At 32.9% G+C, this 13,950-nt stretch overlaps 1 protein-coding gene across 6 annotated transcripts in view; it reads left to right on the forward strand.

Annotated features, from left to right (window-relative positions):
- The window catches only part of LOC111617852 (protein BANP-like), a 56,534-nt gene that overhangs the window by 9,279 nt on the left and 33,305 nt on the right, over positions 1 to 13,950 (forward strand). For 3 of the 6 annotated variants that reach the window (XM_023359180.1, XM_023359213.1, XM_023359218.1), the window contains exon 2: positions 13,139 to 13,192. In XM_023359180.1, coding sequence (XP_023214948.1) covers positions 13,141 to 13,192 — 52 coding nt within the window. In that variant the 5' untranslated portion in view covers positions 13,139 to 13,140. Of the gene's footprint in view, positions 1 to 960; positions 1,616 to 12,827; positions 12,936 to 13,138; positions 13,193 to 13,950 lie in introns of those variants that run through there. The other 3 variants (XM_023359203.1, XM_023359194.1, XM_023359188.1) reach the window with 3 other exon arrangements.

A 13,950-nucleotide genomic window follows, 5' to 3' on the forward strand; every position in this document is an offset into this window, starting at 1 on the left:
TGGCCGAGTTTGTGAAAATGCCGGGTTATCGGGAATGGGGTTAAAAAAGGATAAGTATGCGTGTTTCCTCAGAAAATACTGTACTGTACTTGTATGTATTGTTTGCTTGAGAATACAACAGAGAATAAACTGCCCAAATACCCTTAAACAAAGGAAAAGTACGTCCTTTATGAAGGCATAGAGCCTTTACTACATGAAAATGAAAATTAATGAATACACTGTGTACAGTAATTTGACTGATAAGACAGACCTCAGAAAAATACTTTATGAGAGCTTTTATACTTTTATAAAGCTGTCTATAATGATAATTAATTAACTAAGGATTTTTTTGCCCTGCCAGGGTGTGGCCGAGTTATCCAGAGTGCCGGGTTATCGAGAGCCGAGTTTTCGAGGTTCTACTGTATTAATATGTATCACTTAAGAAAATTTTAATAAAGATATTTATTTTAATTATGAAAATATAGTAGCATGTTTTTTAATTTTTGGAACCTAACCCTCCTTTTCGTACTAGTTCTTTGATTCGCATAACACGGTAATTTTTTGGAACATAACTACCGTGTTATACAGGGGTTACCTGTAGTTGATCATTATTAACTATTTGTTGCCCATATCAAAAACTGCATAAAAATTTAACATTTTTCTGCTTGATCTTTTTTTCCACCTTTTTACAATGGATTTGCCATTATGATCACAAACTAATATACTAATAATGAGCAATTATTTATTGTGACATTGTCTTAATGCCAGGATGCAAATTTTGTTCACCTCAAATTAGTAGTGACTTTCCCCTGTACATCATACATTTCCTTTAAATTAACAATAGTCATATGGGTCATCTAACACCTTTCAGGGAAAATTTTTGAACTGAAATAACATTACTTCTGGTTAGTATCAGAAGTTTGTATATGGTTAATTGGGGCCTCCTGTCCCTAAGATTTCCATATCTGGTCTTGTCTTTCATCTAAGACAAATGGACAAAAGTGGAAATTTATAGGTCTACAATTTTTTCAAATTGCAGCCCAATAATTTATAAGTTTATCATTTATTGCAAGGTGTTGTACCTAAAACCAGTACAACTGTATGGTGGAATAAAAGAATTTTCTTTATTTTAGTTAATTATGGTAGAGTAAATGCATACTTTTATAGAAAACATTAGAAATCCTTGTGAATCAAAATGTTTTTGTGCATATGATATGTTCAGACAGGCAAACCAATGACTTTGAATGTTCTTCAGTTTATAAAATGTGAGAATTCGTTATATGTGGCAATGTATAACAGTATAGCTGTGCTCATGATCACCACATTTTGGAGATAAGAACTTTTCCCATAGTTCTTGGTTGTTATGTTCCCTTTTTCTTCTGGGTGTGTCAGGTTGACATGCTCATGTTCAATGTCTTCACCTTGAGTGAGATGTGGTGATTTTTAATTTTGACTGATTTGAATTGTCTTTTATTATAACAAATGGTAACAGAATGTAGTTGTCTGTTATTTTCCAGTAACTATAGTAAAGATGAAGGGAGAGAAAATGACAAATTGTAACAAACTTTTGAACGATAGTTGAGATGAAGTTAAGATGACCTAGGATAAAATTACTTTGAATTTACAAAGAGATCTGGTAAGAAATATTCTAACATTTTAAAAAGGAATCTACTTTTAAATTAAGAAAATGATGATTGTACTGAATTTTATGACAAGGATGACTAATATAAACAATAAGCATGTTAATTGAAAAAGAAACTGACACCTGAGATAGTGACCTATGACAAGAAAGGGATAATTTTATTGAGAATTGAGTTGCTTAATGATGAAAGTTATTTTTTATGGTCTAATCATATCGAATGTGAGCTTTGGTCGGAAATTGAGGAAGAATATCATGGAAGTAGATGAACCATGTAACCTAGGAGATGACAATGCAGAAAGAGACAATAAATTAAAAATATACCAAGCTGGGAAGATGACAATTACACAACATTATGGGTAATGAAGAATTTTATGACTGGACTTCTAGTCCTCTATTACATCATCAAAACATCAGTAAGGAGGCTGTAATTTCATTTGGAGTTCACTGCAGAGCAGAGAACTCCAAATGAAATGTTTGAGTGAGATGACTTCTGTAAAAGTGGGCTCATGTGAATGTTGAAGCATATCTGAATAGAGCTGAAGCTATCTATATCAAATGCCTTATGTCAGGCAAGAATATCAAAGAACATGAAATGATTTAATTTATGTTGAAAGGTGTGAGACCTGAATTCGATGTAATGGTCAAGTTACTTGAATATAAAATTGATATGACAATGACAAAATTTAGAGAGAAATTAAAGGATGAAGAGAACAACAACAAAAGTCAATTTAAGACAAATGAAGAAACTGCCTATAAAGTAATGAGTAAAAGAAAAATGTCTGATTCAAGAAAACAATGTAACAATTGGCAGTAGCAATCGCATATCCAAGGAAGGCCACTTGAAGGTAAAATGTTTTAATTGCCAAGATTTTGAGCATATTTCATTGAATTGTCCCAAATGCATTGACAATAAATGAGTAACTACAATGAACTCTAGTAAGCATAATAAGAATGAAAGATGGAAGAAAAACAAAACTGAAAGAGCAGCTGTGACATATGAAGACATTGATGAAGATAATGAAAAAGATATTGAAGCACATCCAGTTGAATGGATACTTGACTCAGGAGCAAAGCTTCATATGACCTCTCACTGAGAATATTTTGGATGATTTTGAAGAAATTAAACAAGATATTGGGATGACAGAGCAGGAATGAACAGAGACAGTGTTAGACATAGGAGAATTGTCTCAACAATGGAAAGAATTTGGTTGGATCCGGCTGAACAAGGTACTATATGTGTTGAACTTGGATACAGACCTCATCAGTGTGGCCAAATTGCAAGACTCAATGAGGTGAGGATGAGGAAGAATGTTGTAACAGACAGAGATAGGGATATTCTCTTCAAAGCAAAGAGAATCAATCATTGCTTCATTGTGAGAAGGAAGTTAAAGAAACCTTGAGATGCACATAAAGAGAAAATGAATGTGACTCCTTGTGGCATAAAAGACTTGGACATGTAAACTGTCAAACATTGAAAGAAATGAATGATGAAGAACTCGAGGAAGGAATGGAACTCAGGAAGATTGGAAAACTAATTTGTGACATCTGCATCAAAGGAAAAATGTTGAAACTGCTTTATGCATTGATTAACAGGGATTCATTATGTAGAATTATGGAACTATGGCATGCAGATCTTATTAGATGTATTTTACCACTCAGTCTAGGAGGTGTCACGTACTGCATATCTTATATCTTTAGTGGATGCCTTCAGCCGACAACTGTTGTTGAAGCCAATAAAGACAAAGGACGAGGCTGTGGAAGAAATAATAGGAAAAATTATCTATCACAAGAGACAGATAGAGATAGACCCTTTTACAATTCTGCTCAGATAGAGGCAGGGAATTTAACAAGAAATGACTGAAAGATTTCTTAGAGCAAAAGGAATAAAATTTCAGATGACTATCCCTTACTTGCCTTAAAGTTAGAGAGGATTGAACAGAGCAATAGAAGTCAAATGGAAATGACATGAACTATGCTAATTGATGTGAAATTATCACATATGTTTTGGGCTGAAGCATTAAAGACAGTGAACTATATTCGCAGTAGATATAAATCCAGTTTCCACAAAAGAACTCTGATGGAGATATGAATGGGAAAGGTTCCATCCGTCCAGCTCATGAGAAGATTTGGATGCTTGGTTTATGTATCTATGGATAAAACAATTAAAACTGAAGGAGATTTTTCTTGGATACTCAGATCATGCATACAGGATGTACAATCTGGAAAATGGAACAATAATTAGAGAAAAGCACATACATTGTGATAAATATAAGTTGGAAAGCAAATTGCTGAGAAATCCACAAAAGGAAGAAATTGCATTTCAGTGGGATGATGAAGCCAGCAAACTCCTCTTGGAAAGTGAAACTACATACATACATACATACATACATACATACATACATACATACATACATCAACTGTACACAAAGTGTTTAGCTGGCAGAAAAGAGGGTAAGGGAAAGGAGGAAGGAGGGTGAGGAGATAGACAGTAGAGAAAGGTAGGATCCCTCTGAATGACATGCATATAGCTACAGTACTCTCTATGTTTGATGTTGGTGTGCTGTTTTTAGGCTGCAAGGCCGTAGTCCCGAAGGGTCTAAAAGAAAACCTGAGTGTAGCAATCACCAATAATTGAGTGCCGCCATGAATAGCTAAGTGTAGAAGTTAGTGCCAAGTAGCTATTAGTAGGAAGACTTATATCTACTTAATACTAATAAAACTGAATGTGATCGTGAATCTTAATACTACTTAACAGCTAGACAGACAGTGTGAAAAGCAAACGAACACAATGACAAACTAGACTAGAAGAATGGACCGACAGAGAAAAACAAGCTAGACCCCCCCAAAAAATTATTATTATTATTTTTTTTTAAAGTTAACTTACTAAACTAACCTACCATAACCTAGGATGAACCTAACCAGCTAAAGCTAACAAACCCTAATGTAATTTAACCTAACCAGAAACCAAGTTAAGAGTCCCTAATCTAACTTACAACTAGGACTAATCAAATTTAAACTGAAAAAGAAGACAGAAAATAAGAATTAAAATACAAAGTTAAAAGGCAGCTATATACTGACAGTTGAAACAAAGCAAGGGAAAGCTAATTGCCATCCATGCCTCCGGAGTGAGTGCTCTCAAGAGCCCCACTAACGGAAATGAATGCGAGTAGATGATGGAACATTGTATGTGTGTGAATGAGTTGGTGTGGGTTGCAAGGCCAGTTATATCATTCAAGAATAGCAGATCTCATTAAACTATTGCTAATGTGATTGTACCTATTGCAGCAAAAAACTAAGTAGTAATTATTATTGCCTTACTGTCCTTTAGTTTCTTAATATATATTTTGTCAACTTGGACATTAATTATTAATAGGACAATTATACAGGTTTTTAAGTTTTTATGCATGAATTGAGGAAAAATTTCTTCAAGAAAACAGACTTTCTTTATTTAGTTGCCTGTACACACACATCTGTTCACATCTGTTTTGGGCTATTATGCCCCTCATCAGCAGGATTACAATTATGATAATCAGTACGTTTCTATATTCAACAGTTGACTCAACAGTGAATTTTCCATTGAGTCCCTCTGTTGAATGATCTGACGTCACATTTTGCAGAAAAAAGAAACGCTTTCATTGAGAGGTCGCTTTTCAAGATGGCTGACTTAAGTAACGAGAAGGTGGAAATTGTGGCTGTTTTGCTAAATAATTAAAGTAACTCGCTTAACCATTATTCGAATAAATCCTTTTATTCAAATGAACCCATATCTGTATCATTTTCTTGTTTACTGAGTCTTTCTTTAATAATTTTAATTACTTTCTTGAATATTTATATCATTAGAAAGACTTAGAGGGCCAAATATCGGTCGTAATCAATTTTGAACAAATGAAAAAAATCTTAATATTTCAATATTGATCAAATTATCCAACATAATCGTGCAATCATATGTTTTATCATATACAGATCGTTCATTAATCTGTCCGCTATCACAGCATCCACAGTAGCGAATGGATTTTTATAAGAGGAATTTACTTTTTCATGGAAGCCGCCATGTTATTTTGTTGAATACTCAACGGTCTTTCAGGTCATTGAGACCGTTGAGCTCAACGGTGAAACAGCGCTGACGTCACTACTCTCAACGGAGAACTCAACGTTCCATTTAGAAATGTCGTTCTCTCACCATATACAAGCTTCCAATACCCGACAATAATTGGTTTTTGTATTGGAGACTGAAATGCTTCATATTCCTTTACAATGCACAATCAAGATTCACGATGCTTGTGAATCTTGATTGTGCGTTGTAAAGGAGTTCCTCTATGAACTCCTTTACAATGCACAATTAATGGTATTGGTGACAGCATCACCCAGGACATTTAACAGAATAACCTTAGGTTGTTTAGCTGCTGAGTGTCTGATTTATAACCTATCTGTTAATGTTTTGATTGAGTTTATGGCATCCACCATTTTGTCTCTGTCGACCTTTGTGTTTAACTGAATGCAAACTCTGTTATTCCTAATTTTCCTGAGTGCTTTAACTGAGATTCCTAACTGACTAGGTTTTATGTTCGTAGTAAGTGTTTTTCTTATTTTGTCCTGAGTGATATTAATGTTTTCTTTTGGAAAAATGAGAACTGCAAATGTGCCAGCACTGGACTGTGTATGTTTTTAGACTGTTTTCTGGATAATTTTGGTGTTTGTTGTGTAGCCCTAGCAGCAACACCAGCATACGAGGAGGTCGGTAAGCTAATCGGAATAGTGTTTTTTGCAGTGTCCAATATTTTGTTGACTGCTATCAATGAGAGAGCTGACCTTCTCAGAAACCTCCTGTTGAATATGACAGACACTATCAGCTAGGGATTTTGAAACTGCTTCACTAATTAAACTATTCAACATATCAACATCGTTGTTGGGACAATGAACCATTGTTCAGATAGTCTTGTCTGCTAGCAAGGAAAGATCATTTGCAGCTTCATGAATTTTTGTTCTGTTCTCTTTCCAAACAGCAGAGCTGCATTCTTCTGGACAGTTTCCCAAAATAATGTCCAAAAGCTCCCTAAGCTTTTTACAGACCGATGAGATGTCTGAGCATGGGTTCCCACCCCAGTGTTTCCATTTCCAGAACTAGATGGACACGCCATCTAGAAAGACTCTTAATTAAACTACCTTAAAACTAATAACCTTACAACTTAAACCCAAGGAAAACTTGAAAACAGGGTGGCCTAGAAAGATGGGAAACAAAGTACCTATGAAGGGAATGAATTACAAAGGGAAAACTATCTACAAAAAACAAACTGCGAAAATGTCAAAATACTAACAAACACTGAGAATGCTATGAAAATGGCTATGCAGTTGAAACTGGCCTAATAAGGCCTAACTATGAACTTACAACCGAAAAGGCTGAAGAACAATTCAGAAAAACCTGAAAAATCAAAAATACTGCAATGCAGTAAAACCAGAAAAATCCGAAAAACTCAAAAACTAGTTGACTAAAAAAAACCAAAATTATAAGGGAAGTTAAACACCTGAAGACCTAACTAACTACAAAAAGAGAGCTATCTAACTTAGACCTAAACTAAGACAAGACTATTTATTCTTCTCCACCCACCGGAATGTACTAAAAATAACTCTTACTTACAACCTCGTAACCGGAGTGTAAGACAAGACTAACTGAAAAACATCATAAAAACTGAAAATATGCAAAAGCCAGCCAAAAAGAAGAAGGTGATCGAGTGGAAGTTGAAAAGGAATAAATTTAAATTGATTAAATCAAAGAAACTGTTTCTGTCTGGCAAAACCAAAACAGAAACTGAGCTAACTAAGCCTAACAAATAAGAAACATGCAAGATGAAAAATCTAGCCTATTGAGAACAAAAAACACATTCAAAATCTAAGCAGTAACACAAATACGAACTAAAATAACAAAAAACAGCAGGAAAAAAACTCAATAGAGCCCAAGAAATACAAAAGTAGACCTCAGCAAAAAGCTCATCATCACAGGTAAGAAGCAGGCAGAGGAAAACAAACAAAAAGAAAAAAAAAAAACAAAACAACAGAAAGCCAAAAGTGAAACAACAGAAGAAAGTCATGAGAGAGATCTAGAAGTCATGGAGGACATGATAGAGAGAAGTGAAAATGTGAAAATAGAGATCAAGACAAAACACACTGGAGAGGTGAACAGCAAATTGGAAATGGCATTAATGTCAATTCACAACTAAGATGTCTAACAATTATGAGAAATGAACGATGTGTTAAGAGTAAGATACACCGAGGATATGAGAGATCAAGAACAATGACTTATTGATATGGGAGTGAGATGATTGGAGAGAACAAGAGAAAAGAACCAAGCCCATTACACCAGAGAAATGATAGACAAGAACCTGTGAGGAAGCGATTAACTCATTGGAAGCTGAAAATTGGATACAGGCCATGAGTGACAAATTGAAGAGCATGGAAAAACACAAAATATGGAAGATAAAACTATTCAAAGGGGCAGAATCCATAAAGTCAAAATGGGTGTTTAAGATAAAACAAGATGAAACAGGGAAGGTGAATAAATTCAGAGCTTGATTAATAGCTATGGGTTGCACCCAGCAACCAGGAAAGGAGTATGATGACACATTTTCACCAGTGATGCAAAAAGAAACATGGTATGTACTAATTTATATAGCATCACAACTGGAAGTAAAATTGAAGGCACATGACATCAAGACATCATTCCTATAGGGGAAATTGAATGATTACATGGACAAACCATCTGGATTGAATACTATGGATAAAAATGAAGTCTGTCTTTTACAACAAAGCTTATATGGTTTAAAACAATCCAGAAAATGCTGGAATGACTATTTACACAAAGTGCTATTAAATGTGTATGAACAGTGCTACTTAGCTCAAATTCTTGAAATGATGGGAATATAAGATTGCAATACATCAAAACTTCCTATGGATGTCAGTCAAAACTTGGACAAAGAGAGTAATAAAGTAGGCATCACACTCTACCAATGGCTCTCAGGAAACTATTGTACCTAACAACAAATTCAAGACTGAACATATGCTTCACAGTGTACAATTTGTCAAGATTTAACCAAGACTCTTGAGAAATGCACCTAACTGCTGTGAAAAAGGTGATTTGATACCTGAAGAAAGTGGAGAACTATGCACTATTACAGAAGATGGGATTGACAACTGATGGCATACACAGATGCATTATGGGATAGGATTCAAGATGCCAAGTTTAAATAATTACCCTAGAACAGTGGTTCCCAATTAGTGGTACGCGTACCACTAATTGGGTACGCGGGAAATTGAACGAAGGGATACGCGCAGCAATCTAAAATCAGTCGATTTAAAATTTAAATGCATGAGATGAAGCAATAAAAAAAATAATGGGTGGACCATCAAAAATTTGGCAATTTACAACACAATGTCGAATGCACAAATTCGTTTATTTATAACTAAAAATATTTTCGAAATTTCATCAAAAAATGCATTTGTGACAATACCTAAATGAAATTCTTACACAAGAAACAAAAATTGTACAATTAACACAAATTGTGTTATTTGTCATTTTATCACCCAGCTACAGTTTTATTAAATATCTCACAAACAATGATGATGAATGCGGCATGTGTTTGGCACACGAAGAGAGCTAGCCATACGATAGAGGCAGTCCATCGAAAAGAGGTTTCCCATATGAAGAAAGGTATCGTCATACAAAGCTGATTTACGAATCCAAAAAGAAGTCCTAAAAACATCGTTATAGAGTACTACATTCGAAGTATACAAGATTATTAATAGAGAAGATTTAAAAGAACTGTCCATAGAAATTATAAGAAGAGAAATAATCAAGAAAGGAAGAAGACCCTCATATAGATACAGAAAAAGATACGAAAGACCTAAAGAAGAAGGTAATATGAACTCAGATAGATTGTTGTGAACTCTCTCTTGCGTCAGGTTTAGAAATAAGAACAGTTTTAAGTAGTATTTAGGTTAGGTATTGATTCATTGTTTTGTATAGTTTTAATATTTTGTTTCATTATATATTTTGATTTGTTATATAAAAATGGTTTGTTTAATATTGGCTATTCATACTCATTCTCATTTAAATTTCCTTTGCTCCTTTTACTCGCAAGTTAGGGATAACGTGTGATAATCCACATGTTTGTACAATTCTACAAACACAAACGTGTTTGTAATTGTACAATTAACATTATTGTAATGTCAGCGAAGCAGCAATAAAATATTTACTACCATTTTGCACAAAATACCTCTGCAAGAGCGGTTTTTCGGCCATAACAAACATGAAAAGTAAACATCGTCACCGACCAACTCGAAGATGACTCAAGACTAAAGCTGACCAAAAAGCAACCAGATTTTACAAAGTTGTGCAAAGATAATTGTGCACATTTGTCACATTAAAATTAAATAACCTTATGCTATTTTCATTATTATTAGAATTGTATTTTAAAGGTAATAAATGTAAAAAAAAAACTTATTCTATTTATCACTATCTGTCTACCCACAGCTTCGCCCGCATTATATCGAATTTTCTCGTGGGAATTAGATATTTTCTCGCAGTAAAATGTAGCCTATGTCCATCTCCAACATGTAAGCTATCTCTGTGCCAAATTTTATTAAAACCTGTTCAGCGGTTTAGACGTGAAAAAATGACAGATGGACAGAATTACCTTCAAATTTATAATATTAGTATGGATTAATATGTATTTCTCCTATAAGGGGTACGCGAGTTTGAGCTCTTTCTTGAAGTGGTACGCAGGAAAAACTAATTGGGAACCACTGCCCTAGAACATTATGTTAAAGTGATTAAATACAAGTAAAAGGAAAAGTGAAAATATCACATTAAATAGATAACTGGGAGTTTTTAAGACATTGTATCTTAAAATATAATAGGTTTTTGGTGTTTTAGAAAAATTAAAAAATTTAGATATTATTTTAGTACCAAACCATACAAGAACCATAGCAAAAATGATTAACAGTAAATTTAAAAATAATTAACATAATGATTTAGAAAAAGATAATGTAGTTTATTCATTGGATTACAGTTGCTCACATAAAAAAGATACATTGGTTTAATTGGAAGAAAATTAAAGACAAGAATTAAAGAACATATATATGCCATCAGAAACAATTTAATATCATCATCAGTGGCACAACATTGCAATGTTTGAAGTTGTGAAATTTTAAAAGATAGTGTCAAAAGTATTCTGACAGAAAACAATCAATTAAAAAGAAGACTACAGGAACACACAGAAATTCATTAGAATTAATAACAATGTGGGAATGAAGCTACATTAGTGGTTGAATGACATCATTTTTACATAACTTTGAAACAGATGCTGAACAGATATGGGAGTAAAGTCACATTCACATTGTAAAATGATTGTACAAGGCAGTTGGCTTTACACAGTCTTATGGATTTGGTGTATTTGTTTTGTTTAAGGTTTATTATATAAACCATAAACCTTATTATATTACATTATTATATTAAAAAATTTTATGCTCGATAGTTTTTAGTTCTTTAGTATATGGGTTGTATTAAATATATTGTAAATACAGTGCACTGTATACACCAGAAAGCCCTTTGTATTGGTTAACTATTAGTGTTATAATTATGTGTGTGCTAAGTTGGTACTATGCATTTGTAAGCTGATGAGGGGTATCTGAAATGCATCCTTTCCTAAATTTGAAGGTGATTATTAATAAAGATTTGAAATGTATTAGCCACATAGCATCCCTGCTAATAGTTGTATATTAGTGGTGCAATATATTTATTGCTGTTAGACATCAGTCTTGGTATGAAATGTAACACTTATCTTTTTTTAAAGTAGATTATTTATATTATTGATTAGTATTTTAGATTTATAATAAGTTTGTAATACATTTTGCATATGTGTATGCTTACTTCCCTGTAGTTATAAAGAGGGGCAAGCAGAGGGGAATCTGACTTAACACTAAACTTGGACCAATCTAGCAATTCTAATGTTCACTATTAAACCTAGTAGTGGCATGCAGTCCATGGAAGTTGTGGAAAATCTGCTTCCCTTATATTTTTTAAAATATAAATATATATTGTGCTATTATTTTCATAAACAAGTCTTATATCTTTGTTTCATGTCAATGTATTTATTGTAGAATTAAAATAAACTTTATTTTTATCATTTCCAGTATTTGTTTATCATTTTTTATGGAAACACAGCTTCCCTATCATCAAATGTCACTGCATGCCACTGAGACCTAGATATATTGCTTTCAAAAAGAGATGATAACATATATTATGCTCGTAATATTAAATATTTTTGTTATTACAGAATGTAACATGATTTTTCAGATATTTGTTGTTTAAAACTTTCCTAAAAATAATAAATACTAGTAAATTTGCTTATAGTATGATGGTTTTTATGGTGTTTAGTAAAGTGAAACTAAATGAAACAACTACTAAGCATAATATTTTATTGAATACAAATTTATTGTGCATAACAAAACTTCTTTAAAAGCAATAGTTTTGTTAGATATATTGTTTATATTATCATGTGTAATTTTTACTTCTAAGAAAAATATTATTGGTTGAACTCAATGCAATTTTAAAGCAGTTACTCAGATTAGTTCTATTAATGGCTTGTTCAAAATTCTTTACAATTCTTTCAGGCCAGCAACTTAGTAGAAAAAGAAAGACATCATCATCTTTTTGGACATTCACCAAAGTGTAAAAGTTTTTATAAATATAAATGTTACAAATGCTTTATATTTTTTAATGGAAAATATGTATTAAGATGATTAATTAAAGATACAAATTATGTGACACAAGATTTATTAATAGATGCTATGACAGTACTATTTGTCATGTGACCAATTGAAAATTGCTGAAATTATTAATAATTTGATCAACTCAAAATTTTTCAAATTTCTATGGTTTTCTGCATGTCTAGAGGTCATGAGGTTTAATTTGAGACCAATTTGCTTAACTTGTTCTATGGGAAGTGAGTGAACTAAGTGACTTTGTTTGCACTTCAGTACACAGATGCTTCATTATTGCAAAAAGATAAATTAAATTATTTAAAGGCTTGTTTTCAGGCATTATATATAAAGTAGATTCTATAATATTTTAAAGAGCAGGCTTTAAATCATTTCAATAATAATATTTTGTCTTTTCTGTCATATTTATTTTTTGTCATTAATGTTTTCTTAGAATTTTTTCCATGTTAAGTTTTAAGAAATTTATTAAAGTAATGAAAATTGCTAACTGGATTATTTAAAACAATGAATAAATGAACTTTGGTCCTGATATCTTTATAAGGTTATTTATTCATTACTATTGATATTAAAGTATCGTCATTAATTAATTGTCTGTTTTATTTCTTTCAGCTTTTTATAAACCATTGAAATATATTAAAAAATGAAAGTTTCTTAATATAGAAAGATTTATATAAGAATATTTTAATTAAACCATTAAAGAAAGAAGTGTAAAATTAATGATAGATTTGATTTTCTTTTACATAGCAATGACTGAAACAGATGAAAATATTTCATCTCTTGACCTGAATGAAAGAAATAGTAAGTATTTTTCTTTCTTATGAATCACATACACTGAACCAAATTTATGGTGTGGTACGATAAACGACGAAAAATAACGAAAAACAAACGTTTTCGAACCCCATCTGGGCTCTTCATCAGGTTCCTACAGTTTTAGCTTGTAAATTCGAATAACAAATGTCGTTAAAATAAGTACGATCTTCAGTTCGAATCGTTCTTTCAAAATTATACGACGCGCATGCGTGCCGAGTCTGCCTACTCGGATATAACGGGCGGCTAAATCGTGTTGTGAATCAACTCTTGCCAGGCCATCGACAAAAGCATATCCTCTTTAAAATTTATGCACGTAGTATCGATAGAGGCTTTAAGGATGTGCATCGCCTCTAACCATTTGAGATGATCATTGGGAGGCGCGCCGAGGAGGAGTGCCTCCCAATGATCATCTCAAATGATCATTGGGATTTAGCCGGATTATCAAATGATTAGATTATCAAATGATCATCTCAAATTTAGCCGCCCGTTATATCCGAGTAGGTAGACTTGGCACGCATGCGCGTCGTATAATTTTGAAAGAATGATTCGAACTGAAGATCGTACTTATTTTAATGTCATTCGTTATTTGAATTTACGAGCTAAAACTGTAGGAACCTGATGAAGAGCCCAGAAGGGGTTCGAAAACGTTTGTTTTTCGTTATTTTTCGTCGTTTATCGTACCACACCGTAAATTTGGTTCAGTGTATGTGATTATTATTGAGGTGTGGTGAGTAGTTTGTTTTTAA

The sequence above is a fragment of the Centruroides sculpturatus genome, unplaced genomic scaffold (assembly GCF_000671375.1).
Source record: "Centruroides sculpturatus isolate CEXI.00-Female unplaced genomic scaffold, Cexi_2.0 scaffold103, whole genome shotgun sequence".
Lineage (NCBI taxonomy): Eukaryota > Metazoa > Arthropoda > Arachnida > Scorpiones > Buthidae > Centruroides > Centruroides sculpturatus.